Source organism: Molossus molossus, unplaced genomic scaffold (assembly GCF_014108415.1).
Source record: "Molossus molossus isolate mMolMol1 unplaced genomic scaffold, mMolMol1.p scaffold_m16_p_18, whole genome shotgun sequence".
NCBI classification, from domain to species: Eukaryota; Metazoa; Chordata; class Mammalia; order Chiroptera; family Molossidae; genus Molossus; species Molossus molossus.
The window spans coordinates 47,454,546-47,477,646 of NW_023425353.1; the positions used below are offsets into that span (position 1 = coordinate 47,454,546).

The following is a 23,101-nucleotide window of genomic DNA, read 5'->3' on the forward strand; positions in this document are numbered from 1 at the left end:
CATTCACCCCTCTTTGGGGACAAGACACCATCAGTCCCCAGTAGGTGCCCATTGTTCTAAGTACTTCGCAAGGACTTTCTGCACCTCTGGATCCAGAAGGGAAAATGGAAATACAGTTTTGATCTTCAGAGGTTGATCCCTCAGCACAGGGCAGCCTGTCCTCCCTGCAGGTGCACACGCCCTCTGTGCCCTCTGCGTTCTCTGTGGGAACAAGGCTGCACACGCCCTCTGTGCCCTCTGCGGGAACAAGGCTGCACACGCCCCCTGTGCCCTCTGCAGGAACAAGGCTGCACACGCCCCCTGTGCCCTCTGTGCCCTCTGCGGGAGCAAGGCTGCACACGCCCCCTGTGCCCTCTGTGCCCTCTGCGGGAACAAGGCTGCACACGCCCTCTGTGCCCTCTGTGCCCTCTGTGGGAACAAGGCTGCACACGCCCTCTGTGCCCTCTGCGGGAACAAGGCTGTACACGCCCCCTGCGCCCTCTGCGGGAACAAGGCTGCACACGCCCCCTGTGCCCTCTGTGCCCTCTGTGGGAACAAGGCTGCACACGCCCTCTGTGCCCTCTGCGGGAACAAGGCTGCACACGCCCTCTGTGCCCTCTGCGGGAACAAGGCTGCACACGCCCCCTGTGCCCTCTGTGCCCTCTGTGGGAACAAGGCTGCACACGCCCTCTGTGCCCTCTGTGCCCTCTGTGGGAACAAGGCTGCACACGCCCTCTGTGCCCTCTGTGCCCTCTGCGGGAGCAAGGCTGCACACGCCCTCTATGCCCTCTGTGCCCTCTGCGGGAACAAGGCTGCACACGCCCTCTGTGCCCTCTGCGGGAACAAGGCTGCACACGCCCTCTGTGCCCTCTGCGGGAACAAGGCTGCACACGCCCCCTGAGCCCTCTGCGGGAACAAGGCTGCACACGCCCTCTGTGCCCTCTGCGGGAACATGGCTGCACACGCCCTCTGTGCCCTCTGCGGGAACAAGGCTGCACACGCCCTCTGTGCCCTCTGTGCCCTCTGTGGGAACAAGGCTGCACACGCCCTCTGTGCCCTCTGTGGGAACAAGGCTGCACACGCCCTCTGTGCCCTCTGCGGGAACAAGGCTGCACACGCCCCCTGCGCCCTCTGCGGGAACAAGGCTGCACACGCCCTCTGCGCCCTCTGCGGGAACAAGGCTGCACACGCCCTCTGTGCCCTCTGCGGGAACAAGGCCGCTCCTCTCTCCTCCGGTCGCTCACGGTTTCTGCTCTCCACACAGCCCTACCTCTGTTTTTATTGTAAGCAGCTTCAAATCCTTTCTGGAAGTAGGTGGGGGTATAAATAAATAGCAGCAGCCATAACACATTCTCTGCAGGCTTCCAGTTCCGAGTTCAGCATTTTTTTATAGAGAGTTTTTTTTTTTTTTTAGCTAGGTGGTGTCTTCCACTGCCAGGAAACTCCCCGCCAGCCTCACAGACTGGCATGCCTGTCAGATGCCTGGGAATAAGTAGGCAGAGAGGAATTAAAAAGGCAGCTAGCTGCCCCCCTACAGACCTTTGAGAGTATGTCCCCTCCCCCCCAATTTGGGTAGATTTGGGACCAACGGTCAAACCGAGGAGGCAGCAGGAATGGGGAGGGGAGGCAGAAACACATGCCCACCACCTTCCGCGCCCAGGCCCCAGCAGGACACTTCAGAGCTAGTCTCCTTGGGAAGATTTCTAACCAGTGACCCCTCCGAAAACAAGGGGACGGGAGGGGGATTCCGTGCAGAAAGGTGGGCAGCAGGGGTGTGCTGTTTATATTGAGCTCCCCAAAATGGAATGAGGGTGTGGACCAGAGGAAACATGCTTGCTCTGAGGGTATTCATTCTGTTTCCTTAGGACAAACCGTAGTGACTATGTCGTTTAGGCTTTGGGGCGTCTTGGATCCAGGTTCAGATCTTGCCTGTGCTACTTAGGAGTTTCATGACTTTGGAGCATCCTGGAGCCTCAGCTCCTTCGTCTGTGTAGCGGGGTTTAAATAGTACCCACCTCATGGGGTTGCGAGGACGGTTAAATGAGAGACATGTATCAGAGTGCTTTGTACCGTTTCTGAAACAAAATATGCACAATGAGCAGGGCTCCTCCTCGGGATCCTGCTGTGAACACCATGTCACTTTCCAGAGCCCCACGCCCAGGTTCTGGAAGAGGGAAGGGGCGGGTGGGAAGGTGAGGATTCCAGGCATCGAGGCGCCAGCCTGGCCACCTGCTCCTGCGTCCTGCTGCTCTGCCCGGTGTGGCCCTTCGTCACCTGCAGAGCTTGATGGGAGATGAGCTGCCCTCCTCTGGGCTCGTGAGCTTGAGCTATGGAGATTTAAGGAGCCTTTAATCTGCTCAGAAAAACTAACCACTAAACCTCCGAAAGACTTTCCAGGAGACAAGTGCTTTAGAAAAGGAAGGACGTGTGAGCAGTTCCGGCCACGTGTGGGCTTGGCTTTCATTTTCGCAACCAACACTGTGACCAGCCGAGAATCAGAGTCTAACATCTCTTGACCATCCAACACTGATCTCCACCCTTCATCCTACAGCTGGGTCATTCCGAAGGCCATGCCCCTGTCTCTGAATCTCTGGGCTACCAGGAATGCAGGGGCTGCAGCTGTCCAGAGGGGCCCCTCCAGGCTCAAGTCCCAGCCCAGGAATCTTCCCCAGTGGGGGTCCAGAAGCACTCCTAAAACATTAGCTTCAGGGAAGTCCTGCAGCGTCACCCTTACTTTTGGCCAGACTTCCAGGAAACACTTGGAGGTCCTTTGAGGTCCTTGCTACCTGCCCCCTTCCCATTGCCCAGAGCCCCCTCTACCAGTGGGCTGCACTGTGCCTTTATTTATTTATTTTATTTCTTTAAATTTTTTTTTTCCTTTATTGATTTTTAGAGAGAGAGAGATAGAAACATCAATGAGAAGGAACATCACTTGGTCTCCTCTTGCATGCCCCCCACTGGGGATGGGGCCCACAACCTGGGCATGTGCCCTGACCGGGAATTGAACCAGCGACCTCCTGGTGCCTGGGTTGACACTCAACCACTGAGCCACACCGGCCAGACTGCGTGGTCCCTTTAACATCGCCTTTCTGCTGATGGCGGCAACGTGGCTGCCAAGCTGCCTTTCCTTCTCCACACCTGTTGGAAGCAGCCTGTTCTGGGGAGAATGTCACTTGTGTCCGCTGATGGACACACCCCAGCTGGAACATTCCAGAGGCCCTGTTGTCCTATGTCTGGATTTGGGTTTGCTGACCGCGGAGTTGCTGGCCTGGCTAGGGCATTCTTTTCACAGTGCTGGGTATCTTTGCGCCCCCTCCTGGAAGCACCCAGAGTGTCCAGCCAGGAGGGAGATCACAAAGGCAGCAGCAGGCTCTAGGAGACAAAAGCCCAGGTCAGGAAGTAGAATCCGGGATGACCCAAGAGCACGAGGGGCGATGGGATAGGAGCCGGGACGCTGCGCCCTCCACCTAGCCGCTGGGGCATCTTGTACCAGTTACTTAACTCCTCTGGGCCGCAGCCTCCAGCCAGCCGAATGGGGTGATAATAGTACCTACCTCATTTGGGTGTTGTAGTCATTTAAGAGAGTTCATTGTGAAGCACTTAAAACAGTGCCCCGCCCTAGCCGGTTTGGCTCAGCGGTTAGAGCGTCGGCCTGCGGTACAGACAGAAAACAGTGCCCGGCTGAGATAAGCCCAAGGAAGGGCTTGTTGCATGAGAAACAACATGGAGAAATGGACTGTGTGGGAACCTTCTGCAGATGGAATTCGAAAGGGCATCGGCCTCCCAGGAGGGTGGACGGGCAGAGACTTCAGGCCGAGGGAAGGAGGCGGCCCCCTCCCTGGAGGTGCCCATCATTCTCTGGGAACCTTAATTCTTTCTTCCTTTTAAGAAATGTAGGTTCCTCCTTAGCTAAAGAAGAACAAGCAGCAGCCCTGCTTACACCCCAGGCGCCGCCCAGATGGCATTTCGAAGGCACAGGGATCCCACCTGCACTGTGCGGCTTGTCCCGGGAGCGAGGTCAGAGGAGCACGGGCAGCGAGGCCCAGTCTGCAGGACAGCGGTTCAGCCACATGGCAAAAATGGCCATTTAATCGGATTTCATAGTGGGGCTGGGCTCGTTGCTGCTCAAGACGGTCCTCGGTGGCCTCAGGGTGTGCCCTCCACCTGGGCCCCTGCTGCACAGCATTCTGGGAAGGCGGCGGGCTCCTGCCTGGAGAGGGGCTTCCTTCCAGGTTGAAGGCAGCCAGGGAGGATGCTGAGTTTGGGGAAGGCCTGCCTCTCCCTCTCCTGCTTTGCCTCTGCATTAGCTGCCAACAACGGCTTCTCCCCAGCACCCCATTTCTCCCTGTCCCCCGGCTTCGGAAAGGCCGCAGAAAACCCACTCGCCCCCCGCGCCCCTGTAACCACCGTCATTCCCGACCAGACCGGGCCGCGCTGTCCGTTCCCGCAGCTGGAAGATAATATACAAGCCATTTCCAGCCTCCCGCCCATGAATCCAGCAGCCAGTCTAATAAAACACCAGGTTATTTTGTGTTTTATTAACTGCCTCTTCCCTTCCGTTTGCATAATAGTGAGTGAGATTTACATGCCGTTAAGACGGCTGTGCATTATTTTTAATAGAAGGTGCGGCAGGCTGGCTGCTCCCTCTGGGCCGAGCGTGATGAAGTAACCTCATGTGATGCCGAGGAAGATTTCGTTCACACTTGCTGGGCCGGGGCAATGTCTTTTTTTCCAGATGGATACTCCATTGTAAAATGATTCCCTGCCGTAGGCTCGCCTCTCTGCCCCTCTTGATCGTGTCTTCCTCCGAACCGGATAAACTGCCTATTAAATTTAATTACAGCCCGAATGGCGCACATCTTGATCTTCGTTCCCCCGAGTGCACTGTATTCCACCAAGGTCCTTGAGGAGGGAGGACGATAAATCTGGAGGGCGCAGGCTCCCTTTCCACAAAGCATGTTGCAGAAGGCAGCGCGGGCCAGCAGCTCTTGGAGGGCGTCCCTGGCACCCCCGTGCAAACGTTTCTTTCTGGGTTTCCTCCCCAGCATTCAAATGAGCTCCTTTTGCGGACTCGGAGCTGATTTCCACGGAGGTGAGGAACTAAAGAGTGGCTGGGATGCATAGTGCCCATAAGGGAACTGCTGAATTTGTCAGAGGCCTCAGCCCGGGCGGGGCCTTGCCTGTCCTGAGATGGTTCAGGGCTACCCTCCAAGGCAGCCGAGGCCTCGGGGAGGCCCAGGCCCCAGCCCAGGGGAGCCTCATCCTCACAGCATGACTTGTTTTGAGACGTTTTACATAAGCAAGGACTTGAGGGAACTTCATCCACTCACTGATTCATTCAGCAAGTATTTTCTTGAGCACCTACTGTGTACCGGGCACTGTTGTAGATGCTGACGATGCAGCAGTAAAAAGGAGACAAGAAGCTCCGTATGATGAGTGGAAGGTGGGGTGTGCTAGGAGGCCTGTGCTGCAAATATCAGCAGGATGGGGGGGGTCTGTGATTTTCTTTTTTGAGGAGTGGGGGGCTGAAAGTAAATTCTTTTAAATTACATATTTAATTCTTTACCAGTAATCTTTTACTTCTTCTAATTCTTGAAATGGTTTCTTTCCTTCATTACATTTAATACAGGAAATACCAGTATCTATTGAAGAGTAGCAATTATTGTACAACATTAAGGGAAATATATGCAGACATCACGTGAACAGAACAACATATGTTGAAAATCCAAAAACATAGGCTACTTATAATTAAGGCAATCGGGCAGTATTTTCTTCTACAAAATGGTATAAATAATTTTCCATGTATAGAGAGAAATTTTTCAGAAATCCTAATTACAAATAAAGTACTGAAAGAGGCCCACTTCCTTTTTCTTTATAATCTATCAGGTCACAATTTATGAAATATCAACCTCAAAGTAAAGTCAGTGAACAGTTTATTATAAAACACAAATTCTGCCTCGTATACCCACCCAATTTTCATTACTTTAATGGACTGCGATAAAAAATATTTGGAAGAAAAACCAATTTGTTATACATGCTTCTCTGAAACTTCAACAGCTCACTCAGTTCTTACGCGGTGGAGGCAGTAAACCTTAAGCGGATGTAGAAATGTGAGGCGGAAGAGGAAATGAAGATGGAGAACACAGAAATTTACGTGTAGAAAGATAACTAAGTTACTAGGTTCTTTGGAAAATCAAATGTATGCTTTCTGTTCTGATCAGTATGAGGGTTGTGTAATTTTCAGTAGAGTAGTCTGGGAGGCCTACTTTTAAATGATCATTGTCACGCTTTTTTAACTTTTATTTTTATTATGAAAAACGGCAAACATAATGTGAAAGTAGAGAGAACATAATAATGAATGGCCATGATCACCTCACAGCCCATCTCATTCCGTCATCTATCCACCCTCATACACTCTGCCCGTTACATATCATTTGAAAGGAAAGTATAAACATCTTGTTTTGTCTGTTAATATTCTAATGTGTTCTAAGTGACAAACACTTCTGTAAACAAAAGCATAACAGTTAATGCTATCACTACTCCTAAAATAAAATTAACATCTCAAACACCTTACTATCTCAAATTTCCAGTTTCCTCATATATGTCACAATTTATTTATTTGAATTCAGATGCAGATAAGGTCTACAGCTTGTAATTGGTTTATAAGTCTCTTAAAAATCTTCTTTTCCTAAGTCAAGTCTGTTGGGGTATAATTCACATGATGTAAAATTCATCTTTTTTTAAAGCTATAGTTTTATGAGTTTAACATTCGTATGCAGTCATGTAACCAACACCCAAGTCAAGATGTGGGACATTTCCGTCACTCCACAGAGTCCCCTCGTGCTCAGCCGTCCCCCACCCCAGCCCCTGGAAACCACTGCTCTGTTCTCTGTCACTGTAGTTTTGCCATTTCCAGAAGGTCATACGAATGGGATCGTTCTGTGTGTCGACTTTCGTGCCTGCCTTCTTCCGCTTAGCGTGATGCTGTCGTAGGTCATTGTGTCGCAGCGTGTATCGATGGTTCCTTTGTCGTCACTGCTGGCTAGCACTGCATTGCCTGGCTGTGGCACAGTTTATCCATTCATCAGTTAATGTGCATCTGGGTGGAGTCGCTTTTAATCCATAGGTTTCTCTTTCCATGCCTTTATTCCCCTTGCAATGCGTTTGTTGAAGAAACCAATCTGTTGGTTCTATGGGGTCTCCCGCATCCTGGGTGTTGACAGTCGCATCTCCCATGGTGCAATGGAGCACATTCCTCTGTCTCCTGGCTTTCCTGGAGTTAGAGCTAGAGGGTCGCTGTGATTCCAGTTTGACGGTTTCATAGGTGGTGGTATTGTGTCCATCAGGACACCCAAATGGCAGGCTGTCTCCTTAAGATAGTAGCAACCACTGGTGGTCAGTGCCTAGAGCCATTCATTTGTGAGTTTGAACATGGTGACTCCTTATTCCATCATTCTTTCTTCATTTATTAGCTGGAATAATTGCACAAAGAAAAATGCCCCTCATCTGTAATTTCATGATCCAGTGGTACAGGGATCAGAGTTTGAGCATTTTAAAAAGGCAAATCCAAGCTAAGAACTCAGCCACCCCGCCAGGAAGCTCCCAGGTCGAGACTGACGTGCTGCACATTAACAGGAAGTGTGTTGAGTTTCCTGCCTTCCACTGGGCTCCCCAGCAACTGTGCTGTTTTCTCTCCCTCTTAGAATTCCAGTGCTGACCATCGAGTCCGACTGGACCTGGGCCTCTGGGACAAATTCAGTGAACTGGCCACCAAGTGCATTATTAAGATCGTGGAGTTTGCTAAGCGTCTGCCAGGCTTCACTAGCCTGACCATCGCGGACCAGATCACCCTGCTGAAGGCCGCCTGCCTGGATATCTTGGTATGTGCCTTTCTGAACTCAGCCCGGGGCTTGGGGCCGGGAGGGGGCCTGAGGTTCTCTGAAGATCTCTGGAGGCTTCAGTTTCCCCAACCTCTCTTCCTGCCACCTCCTTGGCACACTGAGTCCCATCTGCATCTCAGATGCCTGCATCTCAGTTCAGAGACGCCCTGGAGTTGAACAGAACCTTTGAACCCTCTGCCCAGTATGGGAGCCCCCTCTACATGGCCTTGGGAACAGGTCCAGAGGCCTTCAGCAACAGCTTGCTCACCCGTGGCCCCTTCCCCGGGACACCCCAATAGGTCTCTGAAAAGCCTCCAGGCAGAACCGACAGGAGGTGGCACAGAGCGGCCGGTCCCACCCTGATTCCACACCACCACCACTGGCAGCCTTCCGTGGGCCTCTGTTTCCCCACTGTGCAGAGGGGATCCCTGATGCCTGTCCACTCCTGCTGTTCTCACACTGTGGCCGTCACACCTTGTCCTCTGCAGGTCTCTGCTGGCTGGATGCCCAGTTTTCCCTGGTGGGGGCGTCAGCGCTGTCCGGGCGGTTTTCGTGGGTGGGGAAGCAGAACCTGTTAGAGGCGGCAGGGATGTGTCCTGCCCACGGGACTGTATGCTGACAGGCCTCAGGAGGGCCTGGGGGACAGCGGATCCCCAGGCAGGCACCAGAAAACACGGAAAGGAAGATTAGCTTTGAGGTATTTAAAAGTGTAGATTTTTCTTTTTACCACATCTTTTGTAGCTTTGAGTATAAACAGTTCCACAAAGCAAACCCAGTTACGCACAGTGATGAAACACACGCCGTCCTGCTCAGGAGAGAGGACCCTGGATGGGGCGGTTGTGCAGGAAGCTTGAATGTTTATGTGTCTTTCTGCTCCCAAGTGGGACCTGAGGAGGTGTGGTAGTGATTACTCAGTAGCCTCCAGGCGCCAGGGATCCTGAGAGTGTCTGGTATTTTCTCTTCTTGTAAAATCAGAGAGTTTGGACTGACGCCCCCACCAGGGAAAGACTCGGTTCAGAAAAAACGAACAGAGCAGCATCAACCCGTCACATACCCACACCCTGCAGAGTTTGCAAACCAAGCTTATCTGCACCTCACACGACTCAGTGAGCCTGGGAATAGAGATTGAGCCCATTTCACAGATAAGGAGCTGAGGCTGTGAGTCACCCAGCTCGGTGAGTGCTAGAGCCCATGCTCACGTCCCAGATCTTTGGACTCTAAGCCATGGGACGTGCAGACAGGAGAGGACCAGACGCATGAGCAGGAGATGGTGTGGGAGGTGGGAGCCACGCGGAGAGAACCAGTCAGACCACCAGGGATTACGAGGCAACTTGGGCAAATCAATAATGATGTTAATAATGATCTAGCAGAATAAGGAACTTTTTAATGCTTTGCTTGCAAGCGCTTCACATGTAGCACTCGGTAGAATTTCCCCTAAGTGTCAGAACACCCCCAAGATATTAGTGGAGCCTGGAGTGATTGCTGCATGATTAGGGACAGTTGCCCCAGAGGCAGAAAGATGGGGGAGGTGACAGCTAGTCACCGAGTCCCCTGCATCGCGCAGCCACCCTGCGGGGTCTGGAGCCTTCCTGATGCCCAGGTTCCGACCTCGGCCCTCTGCTCCTTTCCTTGTTCTCCGTCTGTCCGGCTGCCACGTGGTGACGGTCTGAGTCCGTCGACTCCAGCCCTTTGGGAAAGATGGAACGAGAGGGATGCTTTGAGATCCGCCAGAAGGGTCCTGTGTACACGCGGCTACCTGCTTCGTGGTCGGGGTGCTTAGATCCCCTCTTCCAGCACTGTCTCCCCACATCTCACGTCTACACTGAACCCTACGGTGCTCCCCAATTTTCTCACGGAGCCAGGACTCAGCCCTTAGCCCCTCGGTGGAGACTATTCCTGTGACCTTCGTCAAGTTCTTTAACCTCTCCAAGCCTCAGTTTACCTATATACCAAATGGGAATACAAATCAGTAAGGCACTAGCTAAGGTACTTCCTCGAATGGGCTGACATGCGGTTGCGGGCGCAGTGGGCGTGCAGTAGGTCCCTCGTGGCCGATTGCTGGTGCAATCAGAGACCTACAGTCACAGGACACAGCAGGAGGAATACTTGGCCCCAGACCAGAGCTCATGTCAGAGGCTTCATAGCAAAGGCAATTAATCACAAGATGCGGAAAATGCACAGCTTCAAAGAGCATCAGCGGGATGGGAATGGCAGCTGGCTGAGCTGTTTGGAAGACTCTTCTAGGCCACTGATATACGGATAGCGTGAGACAGACCAGGAGGACAGGCAGACAGACACGGCTGAGGTGATCCTCGGCCCCCGGAAGGGGAAGTCGAGGTGGTGCCTGAGGTCACTAGCCATGACCTTGTGCCGCCCATTCTCTGCCACCAGTGCGTTGTGTTGGGTGTGGTTTGCTCTGGGGGCCGCCCGTCTGGGGGCTGGTTCTGTGTTGGGCACACCCTGGAGGAGGGTTGGTTTAGAATCACGAGGTGGGAGGCCCTCAGGAAACAGGCCCAAGGGGAAGGACAGCCATTAGCCTGTCCTGCCCACACTCCCGGCCACACCACCCTCTGGAGGGATTTTCGTTCCGGCCTCTGCTTGGTGGGGACCCTCTGGCGGGGAGCCCACCCCGCAGGAGGCTGAGGGGAGGGATGCTGAGGCCCAGCTGTGAGTTCCATGATTTCCCACAGGGAAGCCCCTGAGCATGGCCCCTTCACCCAGTTCCGTCCGCACGTTTTCCTCGGGCTCACTCCCCCCTCCTGCATCTGTGTCTTCTACCCTCCCTCTGAGCAGCCCCTTCCCTGCAGGTGAAGGTCATCAAGTCCCTCCCAACCTCAAGTCATAGAAAACAGGTGGTTTCTCTCCGCACCCTCCCTCCCTCCCTCCCTCCCTTCTGCCAGAACCCACCTGCCATGCCCCAGGCACCGTTCTGGGCTCTGAGGACAAAGCAGTAGCAGGACACACCCAACTCCCTGCCCCCAAGGAGGGCTGTCTCCCGGGAGAGGCGGGTGTTGGGCGGTGTACCACGTGCTACACAGGAAGTGGAAGCGGGACCAGGGACGGAGCGGGCTGAGCTGGGCAGGAGCTGGTCGCTGCAGGGCGGTTCGGAAGGTGGTCACCTGGAGTGACCTGAGTGCAGGGACAGAGTGGAACCAGGTCTGGGGGGCGTGCGAGTAGAGGGGGACCTGGGGGGAGTGGGGCTCAAAGGCCCTGGGGCAGGGGAGGCCCGGCCAGTCGAGGAACAGTGAGGAGGTGGAATGAGAGGGGGAGCAGGAGCGCCTTCATCCGAGAGGAAGTGGGGCCTGAGGTCCCTTCGATGTTCATTCCGTGTCATAAGGAGTCACTGGGTTTTGGCCAGAGCTGAGCTGTGGTCTGCCTTTTGTGTTAGATGTCCGTTCTGTCTTGCCGTACAGCCTGGGTAAGTGTAGGCTGAAGAAGCCCACACGTATTTCCTGAGCACTTGCTCTGAGCCAGACACAGGACCTGGCGGTGGAGAGGAGAGGCGGGGCCCAGCCCTCCTGCAGTGCACCCAGGCCAGCTCCTCCTTTACCCTAGAACTGCCCCTTCCACCTCCCCCGGCTGCGCATCTGTCCACGCATCTGTCCAGCTTCCCTTCGCGGCTCCAGCTGTTGACCGGAGTCGTGAGTGTGGGCCCTGAAGCCAGCTCGCCTGGGCTCAGAATCTGGCTCTGCTGCCTACTAGCTGTGTGACCTGGGAGAGGGGCTCTCCTCCCCGGCTTCAGTCCCCTCACACTGAAAACAAGCTGGTCACAGACGCTTCCTTTGGGGTCTGGGGAGAAGCAAATGCCCAGCACGTAGGGCCTGGGACTGTGCTAGGAACGCCATAGACCTCAGCTGTCTTGCATGTCACTGTTAGGCCTCACTCCACCCTCCGGGTCCTCCTGCGAGCGTCCCCAACTGCAGGTAGGGGGTGAAGGCCCAGCAGGAAGCTAAAGGCCCACAGGGCTCCCCGAAGGTTCCTTGATCTAGAACACCCTCCCTTCTCCCCTCTGCCCCCCGCTTTCTTTCTGCCAAGTCCCCATCTCAGCCACTCGATTCTTACCCCTCCGCACGGGCCTCTCATTGCACTGGGGACATGTCGCACTGCGGGTGGGACGTGTTCCCTTGGCTTCTGCCCTGGACTGCGGGCTCCGTGCGGGCAGGGCCACGTTGGGGTTGGTCACTGGCAGACTCCCAGGCCCAGGAGAGGCCCCCACTGGGCACTCGTGACTGGATGGATGGATGGATGGACGGATGGACGGATGGACAGACGGACGGACGGACGGAGGCAAACGAGCTCCAGAATACGGGCTGCCATCGGAGGGTTGCGTCTGTGGAAGACTAAGTGCGAGGTCTTGCCCTGTGGGGCACGGGGCTTCCCTGGGTCCTGCGCCCTCACTTCCAAGGAAAACATTCCCACGCCAGCCACAGCAGCACCTTGCTTCCCGTGACGCAAAGTGACTGCCCAGCCTGACTTCAGAACATGACTTGTGGCTCCCGGGGTCCTGGGGACCCGTGACTGAACAGCTGGCTACGAAAGGCCATTCCCACGGGGCCCTCCCCGCCTTCTCGGGCTCAGTAGACACGAGACCCCGGGAGAGCGAGCTCTGCACCGAGCCTCACAGCCTGACTTCAGGCTCAACCTCGCCTCGGCCGCTGGCCCTCCGACAGGTCCTGGTCTGGGTCTCGGCTCTGCCCCCGCGGGGTGGAGCAGTTACCTTGTGGCCCCCGGGAGTCCACGCGAGGCCGGCAGGGCAGTGGTTTAGCGGGGGAGGGCTCGGAGCCAGACTCCCTGCTTCGAAATCCCAGCTCTGCCGCTTAGGGACCTGTGACTCTCAGGAAGCTCTGCGGCCACTCTAGGCTTCAGTCACGTCTCCAGTGACATGAGTCTGATAGTCACTCCTCTCTAATAAGGAGGTGGGCGAGTTGATCGGGTCAATGCCTGTGAAACATTTAGTACCTGGCACATAGGAGGTGCTCCTTTAAATTAGCGATCATGAGTATTAATACTGGGTAAGCCCAGATTGTCCCTGTGCACAGTGCTGAGCTGCCGCACACGCACACGCGTGCACACACGACCCGTGCTCTCCGGGTACGGTAGCCACACGCCCTCTGTGTCTGTTGAGCATCTGTAGTTGTAAAAATACACACTTAGGGTTTACATGTAAAATATCTCTTTAATGATTGTGGAAGCCAAAATATTTTGGATCTACTCAGTTAAACAAAATATACTATTAAATGTAATTCCACATCATTCTCTTCACGTTTTGAAACGACGGCTCCTGGAGCGCTGGTCCCGCAGCAGAACTGTGGGACGAGACTCCTGCTCCCTGCCCTGTTCCCCTGCAGGGAAGGGGGGCTGGTGGCAGGCCCCACAGGGGAAACATTTGTTCCCATGAGCTCATACAGTAGGTGCTACGTGCCGCCAGGGAAGACGGCCGTGCACAGCTCTGTGTCATTGTTGTTGTTATCACGGCTTCGACGCTCCCACAAGCACCGGAGGATAAACAGTCAAATCCGATCAGGCTCTGCCCGCCAGTTGCCAAAGACGATTAGTGCAGAAGCTGAACGGGGTGGGCAGTGCGAGCCCTCTCCTTTCCCCAAACACTTAGAAGCCCCTGGTGCCCCCCTCGGGGTAGGGTTACAAGGTGGGAGAGATTCTGATGAAGGAACCCGGTTCTTTATTCGATACGTTTTCATTGGCCGCCTGCTGTGTGGGTGACACGGTCCGGTTTGCTAAAGAAACAGCAGGGAGCAAAGCAGCAGCACCGTCTTTTTCTAAGAGCTCGGCTTCTGGAGGGCGACAGGTCAGGAAGCTCAGAGAGGGATGGTGTGTGGAGGAAATAAAGCAGGGTGATGGGGCATGCTGTGGAATACTACACAGCAATGAAGAGGGACCGCTGCTGAGGCACCGACCTGGGGAATCTCACAGTGTGATGTGGAGTAAAAGCCAGACACAAGAGACTGTAGTGTGCGATTCCATTTGTCTCAAGTTCAAGAACAGGCAAAACGAATCCACAGGAAGAGGTGGCGTGTGTGCTCAAGGCAAGTGTGTCGTCATCGTTATCGATTGCCGCCTAACTAGTTGCCACGAAACTTATCAGCTTAAAGCAGTAATTGTTATTATCTCACAGTGCCGTGAGGTCAGGACCTGACTTGGCTGGGAGGTTCTGGCTCAGTCCAGTGGCGGGCTGGGGCTGCATCGGCTGCAGGCCTGACGGGCGGCTGGGGCCGATCCCAAGGTAGCTTGTTACGTTCGCCCCGGGTGTGAATGCTGGCTAATGCCGCGCGGGCTCCGTTCTGTGCCCCCCAGCCCTCTCCATGGGCTGCCTGAGTGTTCTCACGACGTCAGCCAGCTTCCCCCGAAGCTGTGAACCTGCCTATGAGCAAGAAGGAAGCCACAGTGACTTTTATCACCTCGGCTCCGAAGTCACACCCGTCGATTCCCCCGCATCCTTTCCTTAGAAGCAAGTGGCCGGGTCCAGCCCATGCTCAAGGGGAGGGGAATGAAGCTTCGCTCTTACAGGGCCTCCTGGCACTGAATTTCTGAGCTTGTTTGTGGCGGGAGGTCACGGGCTGTAGGGAGTGGTGCTCGCTCACTGTGCTGCGAGCTGACGGGTGGGCTCCGGGTGGGGAGTCAGCCACAGGAGAGACCTCGGGCAGCACAGACAGCAGGTGCAAATGCTTTGCAGCGGTGAGTTGCTGGGGACTCAGAAAAGGGCCCCTGTGCCCAGAGGTTAACGAGCAGGAAAAGGGGGCTGTGCCGAGGCAGTGGGGCCGCAGGGGCCACAGGAAGAAGCTGGGGTTTTACGGGTGTAGAGCTGACTACAAGCCATCGGAGGGACTTTTGCGGGGAAGGGGAAGTCTTCTCTGATAAACATTTTCAACAGCGTGCGGTGGCTGCAGGAGCGCAGATCGCAGGTGGGCTCGGAGGCCCTCGGCGGAAGAGACGCCGTGGTGGGTGGGTCCAGTGGTCACAGGGACAAGGAGAGAGGTGGGCGAGTCCCTGGCTCGGCCTCCGGGACCTCGGGGCTCAGGTCAGCCTCCCAGAGCTCCAGCTTCCGGCTGGGGTTCCCAGGAAGCTGGAAAAATAGTTCTCTTTGCCGAAGGAAGGCAGGACGCGAGGGTCCCTCTTGCCCCGAGGAGGCCGCTTTGCCCATCCGCGGGGCGCTGTCGTCCGACAGCCTGGTCTGGGCTACTTTTCACCCATCTCGTGGGGCGAGCGTGTTCCTCTTTCCAGATGAAATACCCTCCTTTCAGACAAAGGACGTTTTCATCCCCGGGAAGCACTTGGTGTCTGCCCCTGGCATTTGACTTTCGTGTGACAAAGGAAACACCTTGGTTTCCCTCCAGAGGCTGCGAGGAGGGTGCTGCCCGGGGGCGAAGCGGGCAGGGCGGGGCAGGGGCTCCCTGATAACGGAAGGTGTTGGCCATTCTTCCATCTCAGGCCACACACCTTCCTCCCTGGACGGCCTGGTCATACTTGGTTCTGGTGCTGGACTTTCTAGGGAGAGCGGCAACTGGACATAGTTTAAACGCGTCACCAGAATCCAGGTATTTTCCTGCGTTTCTGGAGGAAGACCCCTGTGATGAGAACAGTGCGCCCGAGGTGTCTGTGCCCTGCCGTGGGGGCTCGGATTTCTAAGCGAGCCCCTGACAGCGTGCACACATCTAGATCCCGGCCTCCTGTTGCTTTCCAACAGGTCCCGGATGCTTTCCCTCCTGCAGGGACAGCTTGTGCGTGCCCATCGCGGCAACAGGCCAGGGCTGCAGACCTACCAAGTGCCTCTTTGATTCCGATCTGGACCCGGGTCTGAGAGCTTGAGCCCATGGGCACAGCGTGCTGACTGCCCGTCAGGCTGTCGCTCCCTGTCACGGGCCTGGGCGTTGGGAGGCCTGCCTTCTGCCCGGGCACCGTTGCTGTGTGATGTTGAGCACGCACGTCACCTCCCAGGGCTCTCGCGGGGAGGCGAGGCTCATACCCAGTTACCTCTGCGTCCCCTTGCTGCTCTGCCGTTGGGAATGGCGTCGTACCCCAACGACCAAGGTGAAGTGGGACAGGTCAGCCAGTCAGGGACTCGGAGGAAGTGGCTGGGCGGGCTCAGATCCCTGGGCAAATATCTGAGAGCCGAAAATGACCGGGAAGAGGAAGGAACCTTTGTGATGTTTGGTAACCATTCGCTTCATGATAGGGTGCTTTCCAGCTCACGGTGCCACGTGATCATACAACAGGGACATTAAGACGTGTGAGAACGTGTCTTGATTTAGATACAAAGTGAAGTTGGTAGAAGTTTCTGTCTCCCGGCCACAGGCTCCCATAACCAGCGAGGCCTCCGTGAACAGCTGTGCAGGTATGCCCGGGGGACCCAGCCCAGGGGACAAGTGGGGCTGACCTTCAAAGCAGTGCTGGTCACCTCACCGCCGAGTTGAAGAGCACAGGCACGGGAGACAGACCATGCCACCGAGTCATTACGTGACTTAGGACAAGCTCATTGGGTTTGTTTCCCCATCTGTAAAATGGGGTAATAGTACCTAACTCAGGGCTGATGAGAGAATAAATATATAAAATCATGCAGCATGGTAGCTGGCGTGTACTCGGTGATGAGTAAAACGTTAGCCTTTGTTCTATATCAGAGGCAAAGAAGGCTACTCGGTCATCCTTTCCTCTCGGGAGATGTCTCCTACCCAAGAAGACACCAGAGTCAGACTTCTTATCAACTAAGCACCAGCATCTGGGAACCACTCCGCGCTCCCTGAACCTACTGGGTGTCACGTCTGTCCAGGTGGATTGATTTCTCTCTCTGCTGCAAGCAGCCCGAGCCTTGCTCAGGAGAAGTCAAGTGCACAGACCTGGCTGGCGGGTCGGTCCTTGCGCAGGGACGTGCTCGGGTGGAGGGGTGCTCTGGAGTGCACGGAGCTCGGTGCCAGCAGCTGCGCTCCGGAGGGTGGTGGGAACACGGGCCGATTGTGTAAGTAGGAAGGCGTTTGGGAGGCACCAGGCTCTGGGCACGACCCAGAGGCACAGTGCAGTGAGCAGGTGACTCCCTGGTAGCAGGTGTCCTAGGGCGGCCAGCAGAGCCATATATCAAGGGCATGTCAAATAGGATCAGGAGACTGTGGCAGGGTGACCCAGGCTTCTTACCTATGGAAATTCTGCCGCTACATCCTGGCTTTCTTGAAACGCTGCCTCTTCTTCATGAACCTGCACTGGATGCCCCCTGGCTGTATCCGAGCTTCCCTTAGAACTGCCCAGCTCGCATCCACTCCTGCTCCTTGTATTACAGCTATCCGTGTTGCCCGGCCTGTGTGGCTCAGTGGTTGAGCGTCCACCCATGCACCAAGAGGTTGCCGGTTCGGTTCCCCGTCAGGACACATGCCCAGGTTGTGGGCCCAATCCCCAGTGGGGGGCATGCAGGAGGCGGCTATGCGATGTTCTCTCTCATTGATGTTTCTCTCTCTAAAATCAATAAAGAAAAACATGTGTTATCGTTGTCTATGGAACTGTGTGATCAGAGGCATCATGGAGAGGGCGCCTACCTTGGGTTTGAATGCGATTCAGCCACAGGTTGGCTGTGTGACAGTGGGCAGATGGCTTAACATCTCTGAGCTTCAGTCCCTCATCTGTAAAATATGAATAATACTCACTTCACCGAGTCGTTTGAAAGATTTAATGCAGGGCATGTATAATAATACTTGATACACACCAGGCATTTAACAAATGGTAGATATTGCAGCCCCCCCCCCCTTTTGTAGGCTCTAAGCTCTTTTAAAAAAGAAGGAAAAAATAAAATAGAATCTCATTCATTTCTTTTTATCCCCAGCACCTGGCATAGTGCCTACGCCATAAGTAGGTACTCAGTAAATGTTTAATTTACTCAGATGACTTGCACACAGATATTTCTTGTGTCCTATTTATTATTCCCTAAAATAACTTCAGCCTGTGTTGACTTCTGTACTCTCAGTGACAGAGCTGGGGGACACCTTCGACATCCGGCGGGGGGCAGCGTGCCTCCCGCGATGCAGGGGCGCCCTGGAAGTCCTCGTGCTGCCTCCTGCCTCCATCTGATCGATGCTGTCAGGACAGGCCGGCTCTGATGATCCATCACATCTGCTGTGTTCTTTTTCTGTCTTCCAGATTCTTAGAATTTGCACCAGGTATACCCCAGAACAAGACACCATGACTTTTTCAGATGGCCTTACCCTAAATCGAACTCAGATGCACAATGCTGGATTTGGTCCCCTGACTGACCTTGTGTTCACCTTTGCCAACCAGCTCCTGCCTTTGGAAATGGATGACACAGAAACAGGCCTTCTCAGTGCCATCTGCTTGATCTGTGGAGGTACCGACTGCCTAGAAAACCCTCGTGGGATCTAGGAACCACCGACACTTCTCATTTATGGGGGAAACTTCATCTCCATTTGGGAGTTATTTTACTTGGAAAAAGACAGATGAATAAAGTCAGGCATGCATGCTAGGGTTTTGTTGCATTTTTCCATATTGTTTTAAATTGAAGGAAGGCATTTGGGATCCATCTGCTCTGAAATATCAAAGTGCTATTTCTCCAATTGCCACAAGTATTTTTTTTTTTAAAGGTAGGATCAGACTATACAATAAACTACATAGGGACGTTTTAATGATGATCCAAGGGACCTGCATGGCTGTTTGCTATTTTGGTGGCCCGGAACACGAGTCATTGGGTTGACCCCCCCTACCAGTCCTTAGAGGCCTGGGATAAAATAAGACTTTCTTCTTCGTAGTGACCCCTACCGGCTGGCAGGAGGCTGAATCAGTGGTTCGAAAGTAATGGCTTTAATGAGGGGGCGGATTTACCTTGCTTTCATAACCATCCTGCTCAAGGTTTGTTCTAATTCAGCTCAGTAGTGACACCTCCTGGTCATGAGAAGTAACTCTCTTCCTGGGACCAAAGGAACCAGCCATCAAAAATGTGCCTTCCGCCAAAGAGGGGGACAGTTATTTTCAAGCATCACTGCCTAAAGCAGTTACATGTACCTTCACATTGGTCTATGTGATTGAATCTTCAAATTAATAAAGTCATAATATCGTTGGGACATGGGCAGGCCCTCAGGCCGGGGAAGGGCAACACTTTCTGTCCTGACACTGGTTGTTTAACACTCTGTTTCTGGTGTCCAGACCGCCAGGACCTTGAGGAACCAACGAAAGTAGATAAGCTACAAGAACCATTGCTGGAAGCCCTAAAAATTTATATCAGAAAGAGACGCCCCAGCAAGCCTCACATGTTTCCAAAGATCTTAATGAAGATCACAGACCTCCGCAGCATCAGCGCTAAAGGTACGTGCTCACTCACTCTGCCTTCACGTAGCGGAGCTCGCCGCCCCGGCCCGGTATTGCTGGTCTGAGCCCCGTGTTTTAACTGGGGGTGTTTGATAGCAGCTGCCTTTCTGTTGTTTGTCTTAGAATCTACTTCTTATGGAAATCCAGTAGAGTTCAATAGTACCCACCCTTCAAAAACAGAGAGAATCTGAAATTGTACCCTGCTCTATCTTAGATGATGAGAGTTTGAAAATTCAGGGGACTAAGGATTAGAAAAGGTGTTTTCCAGAGCAAGTGTGTACTAGCCGTGGCTGGTGTGGCTCAGCTGGCTGGAGCGGCGTCGCCCGGTGCCTGAAAGGTCACCGGTTCGGTTCTGGTCAGGGACACATACCTAGGCTGCAGGTTCGGGGTGCAAACAGGAGGCAACCAATCAGTGTCTCCCTCATACACTGATGTTTCTCTCTCCTTTCCACTCCCTAAAGCCAGTAGACCGTGTCCTTAGGTGAGGATTGAGAGAGAGAGAGAATGTACTAGAGGACAAGCTTTATCATTTTCTAGTTTTATGCGTTTCCTTCCAGCTTTCCACACATGCTCTGGTTCACGAAAACTTGTTTTTTCTGAACATCCAAACATCAAGGAAATGAATGGTACGTCAGGTCATTGGTGTTGGTCACCTTTCTCTCTCCGTCAGTGTAGCCACTGCTCTCGTGTGTGGGCAGAGTGCTTGTTCGCACTTCTCAGCAAAGGAGTTCTTGCCTTCCTAGAGCGTGTTGTTTGTCTCGGGATTCTCAGTGTGTGTGGCAACTGGAGCAATTACAGACGTGCCCAGAGCCCTATCGCTGTTGAATTGTTAGTATAGGGTTTTTCCGAGGTAGAGAGAACTCAGCGGCCATCCCTGGTACCAAGTTATTGGTCCTTCCCCTTCCCCATGAGCATACTCTGTCCCCAGGACCTCGGTGAGCCGAGGAACACACTCCAGATTTCAGGAGGTGCTTGGAAGCAGTGAACTTGCTCGACAAGGAGTCTCACTCCTTCATCGTCTAAGAGGTTTCTTCAATGAGACGTTGCGTTCATCCCTAGCAAGGGATTGAGAGGAGAGGCAAACCGAAGATACCAAGGCCTGACCGTGGTCATTGTGATCTTTCATTTGAAACAGCAGGCTGTTTAACTTACTGTGGTCATCTGTATCCAGCTGCTCGCAGTGCTAATAGAATGTGCTGTGATGACGGGAATATCCTGTAACCTGCATTGTCCGGTACGGTAGCCACAGCCACGTGTGGCTCTCGAGCTCTTGAAATGTGGCCAGTGCATTGAGGCACTGTTCCCTTCGCTGTGTTTAACACACCTGAATTTAAATAGCCACATTGGACAGTGTACTGCTACATCAAATTGATAAATCGCCACACTTTTATCCCTCAAATCACTTCCTCCGTTTGCTGGTTCCTGGTATCCTTTCAACTGTCTCGTTTTCAAGATATATACTGTATCTGGTCTTTTATTGGGAACTTCTCTTTGTAAATTATGTTAAGCAAATACATACTAATATGGTTTCCTGAAACAGGCATGGAATGATCATATTTAAACATGTCACCATATCTGTAGGTAAAGTAAAAATTTTAATGTTGGATAATCAGCATCGGTTCTGGGAGGCATTTTCACCCCACTTAAAGTAGATGGAGGTTGATCCCCAGTTATTCAGCTTCACTCCTTATCTCTACCAGATTTCTATTATCTCTTCTTAAAAGGTGCAGAACGTGTAATTACCTTGAAAATGGAAATTCCTGGATCAATGCCACCTCTCATTCAGGAAATGCTGGAGAATTCTGAAGGACATGAACCCTTGACCCCAAGTTCAAGTGGGAACACAGCAGAGCACAGTCCCAGCATCTCACCCAGTTCAGTGGAGAACAGTGGGGTCAGTCAGTCACCACTGGTGCAATAAGACACTTCCCAGCTACTTCAAACATTCCCCAGTACCTTCAGTTCCGGGATTTAAAATGCAAGAAAAAAACAAAACCATTTTTACTGCTGCTTAGTTTTTGGACTGAAAATATATTAAAACTCAAGAAGGACCAAGAAGTTTTCGTATGTATCAATATATACTATACTCCTCACTGTTAAACTTACCTAGAAATACAAACTTTTTAAATTCTAAAAATCAGCCATTTCATGCAACCAGAAACTAGTTTAAAGCTTCTATTTTCCTCTTTGAACACTCAAGATTGCATGGCAAAGACCCAGTCAAAATGATTAACCCCTGGTTACGTTTCTAAAGACTTTGTACATACAGAAACATGGCTCTGTTCTTTCTATACTGTATGTTTGGTGCTTTCCTTTTCTCTTGCATACTCTAAACAGCCAAGACACCAAGGTTATGAAACAGACCACTGTACATGTCCAGCTAAAAAAGATTCCAAAAGGTAACTGTCTTGCCTTCACAGAATCGAGACATCAAGGTAAGGAAATGGGACGATTGTACAGTACAGCAAGATGAGGCTAAAGATACTTAGTTAGTATGGAAGCTTGTCCTTGCTCTTGCTCTCAAGCTGCATCTTTCATTCTTGTTGCCCAGTAAACGTATACAAATTCACTGTACTAGCAGAAGAGAATTCTGTATCAGTGTAACTGCCAGTTCAGTTAATCAAATGTCATTGTTCAACTGTTAATGTCACTTTAAATTAAAAGTGGTTTTATTACTCATTTAATGACATAACGACACAAATTTTTTAAAAAGATACATTTTTACAGTAATGATAGCCTCCAAGGCAGAAACACTTTTCAGTGTTAATAAGTTTTTGTTTACTTATTCACAAGCCATTAGGGAAATGTCTTGGTATAAGGAACAGGCTGGTCTCCCACCTGTACTATGTAACTAGTGTCCTTCCTGACTCATGCCTGACACGGGGTTTTCCTGCCCTGACGCCCAGGGGCTCACACTGCCTCCCAGCGGCGTGGGCAGAGAACATGCGTCTTTGACCTTGTTCAATCACTATGAAGCAGAGTGAAAGCTGTGGTAGAGTGGTTAACAGATACAAGTGTCAGTTTCTTAGTTTTCATTTAAGCACTAGTGGATTATTTTTTTTTTTTTATATTTTAGCAAGTCTGTGATGTACTTTCACTGGCTCTGTTTGTACATTGAGATTGTTTAACAATGCTTTCTATGTTCATATACTGTTTACCTTTTTCCATGGAGTCTCCTGGCAAAGAATAAAATATATTTATTTTAAAGGTGTGTGGGAGCTTTCACTACACTTTCATTTTCAGTAAAGAGACAGAGAAAACAGTTCCATTTTTAATGTTTAAATTTCATTTCAAAAAGCAGGTCTGTAGTCTGCAATTATGACAATTAAAATCTGTGCTAATGCACGGCAGTCTATAACAATACTACAAGCCAATCAGACGGTACATGACATTTCAATGAGTAAAAAAGAGCATAAAACTGTATGTGTAAGAACAAAATGTTAAAAGGCCTACCACAATAATAAAAAACCATCAATTACATCATCACATTAAAATAAGCCAGATGTACAAAAGTCTGAGACAGAAAAGACAAAAAGACAACACAAGTTATCTGTTGAAAAATGTTTCTGTGCTCTTTGGGCACTTAATTAAACATTGCAAAATCAACATCATCTTCATCATCGGACTCTGCAAAATATTTTACTTCTTTCCTAGCTCGACCGGTCCGTGGCAGAGAAGGTGGTTCAGAAGTGAAGTCTGATGGGAAGATGTCCACATCTGAATCCTGATCAAAAGATGTTTTCTTCGGTTTCTAAAGCAATAGATTTAAAACCCCAAAGTTAAGAAAAGACAAGAAAAAAAAATTCTCATTCCTTATACTTCACTTAATTTGGGAATTATAAATAATGAAGATGTTAAAATGAAAATTTTAATGCTAACTGAAGGGTAAGACGAGTTACCTAATCATTTTTATGAAGGGGAAAAAGGAT

At 52.1% G+C, this 23,101-nt stretch overlaps 2 protein-coding genes across 4 annotated transcripts in view; one reads left to right on the forward strand and one right to left on the reverse strand.

Moving 5' to 3' along the window:
• RARB (retinoic acid receptor beta) overlaps positions 1-22,379 on the forward strand; it is a 168,650-nt gene extending 146,271 nt beyond the window's left edge. Inside the window, exons 5-8 of the mRNA XM_036267428.1 lie at positions 7,683-7,859; positions 17,994-18,198; positions 19,011-19,169; positions 20,897-22,379. Coding sequence (XP_036123321.1) covers positions 7,683-7,859; positions 17,994-18,198; positions 19,011-19,169; positions 20,897-21,093 — 738 coding nt within the window. The 3' untranslated portion in view covers positions 21,094-22,379. The remainder of the gene's footprint in view (positions 1-7,682; positions 7,860-17,993; positions 18,199-19,010; positions 19,170-20,896) is intronic.
• TOP2B (DNA topoisomerase II beta) overlaps positions 22,352-23,101 on the reverse strand; it is a 67,903-nt gene continuing 67,153 nt past the window's right edge. For 2 of the 3 annotated variants that reach the window (XM_036267424.1, XM_036267427.1), the window contains exon 36: positions 22,431-22,923. In XM_036267424.1, coding sequence (XP_036123317.1) covers positions 22,756-22,923 — 168 coding nt within the window. In that variant the 3' untranslated portion in view covers positions 22,431-22,755. Of the gene's footprint in view, positions 22,924-23,101 lie in introns of all 3 variants that reach the window. The other variant, XM_036267426.1, reaches the window with a different exon arrangement.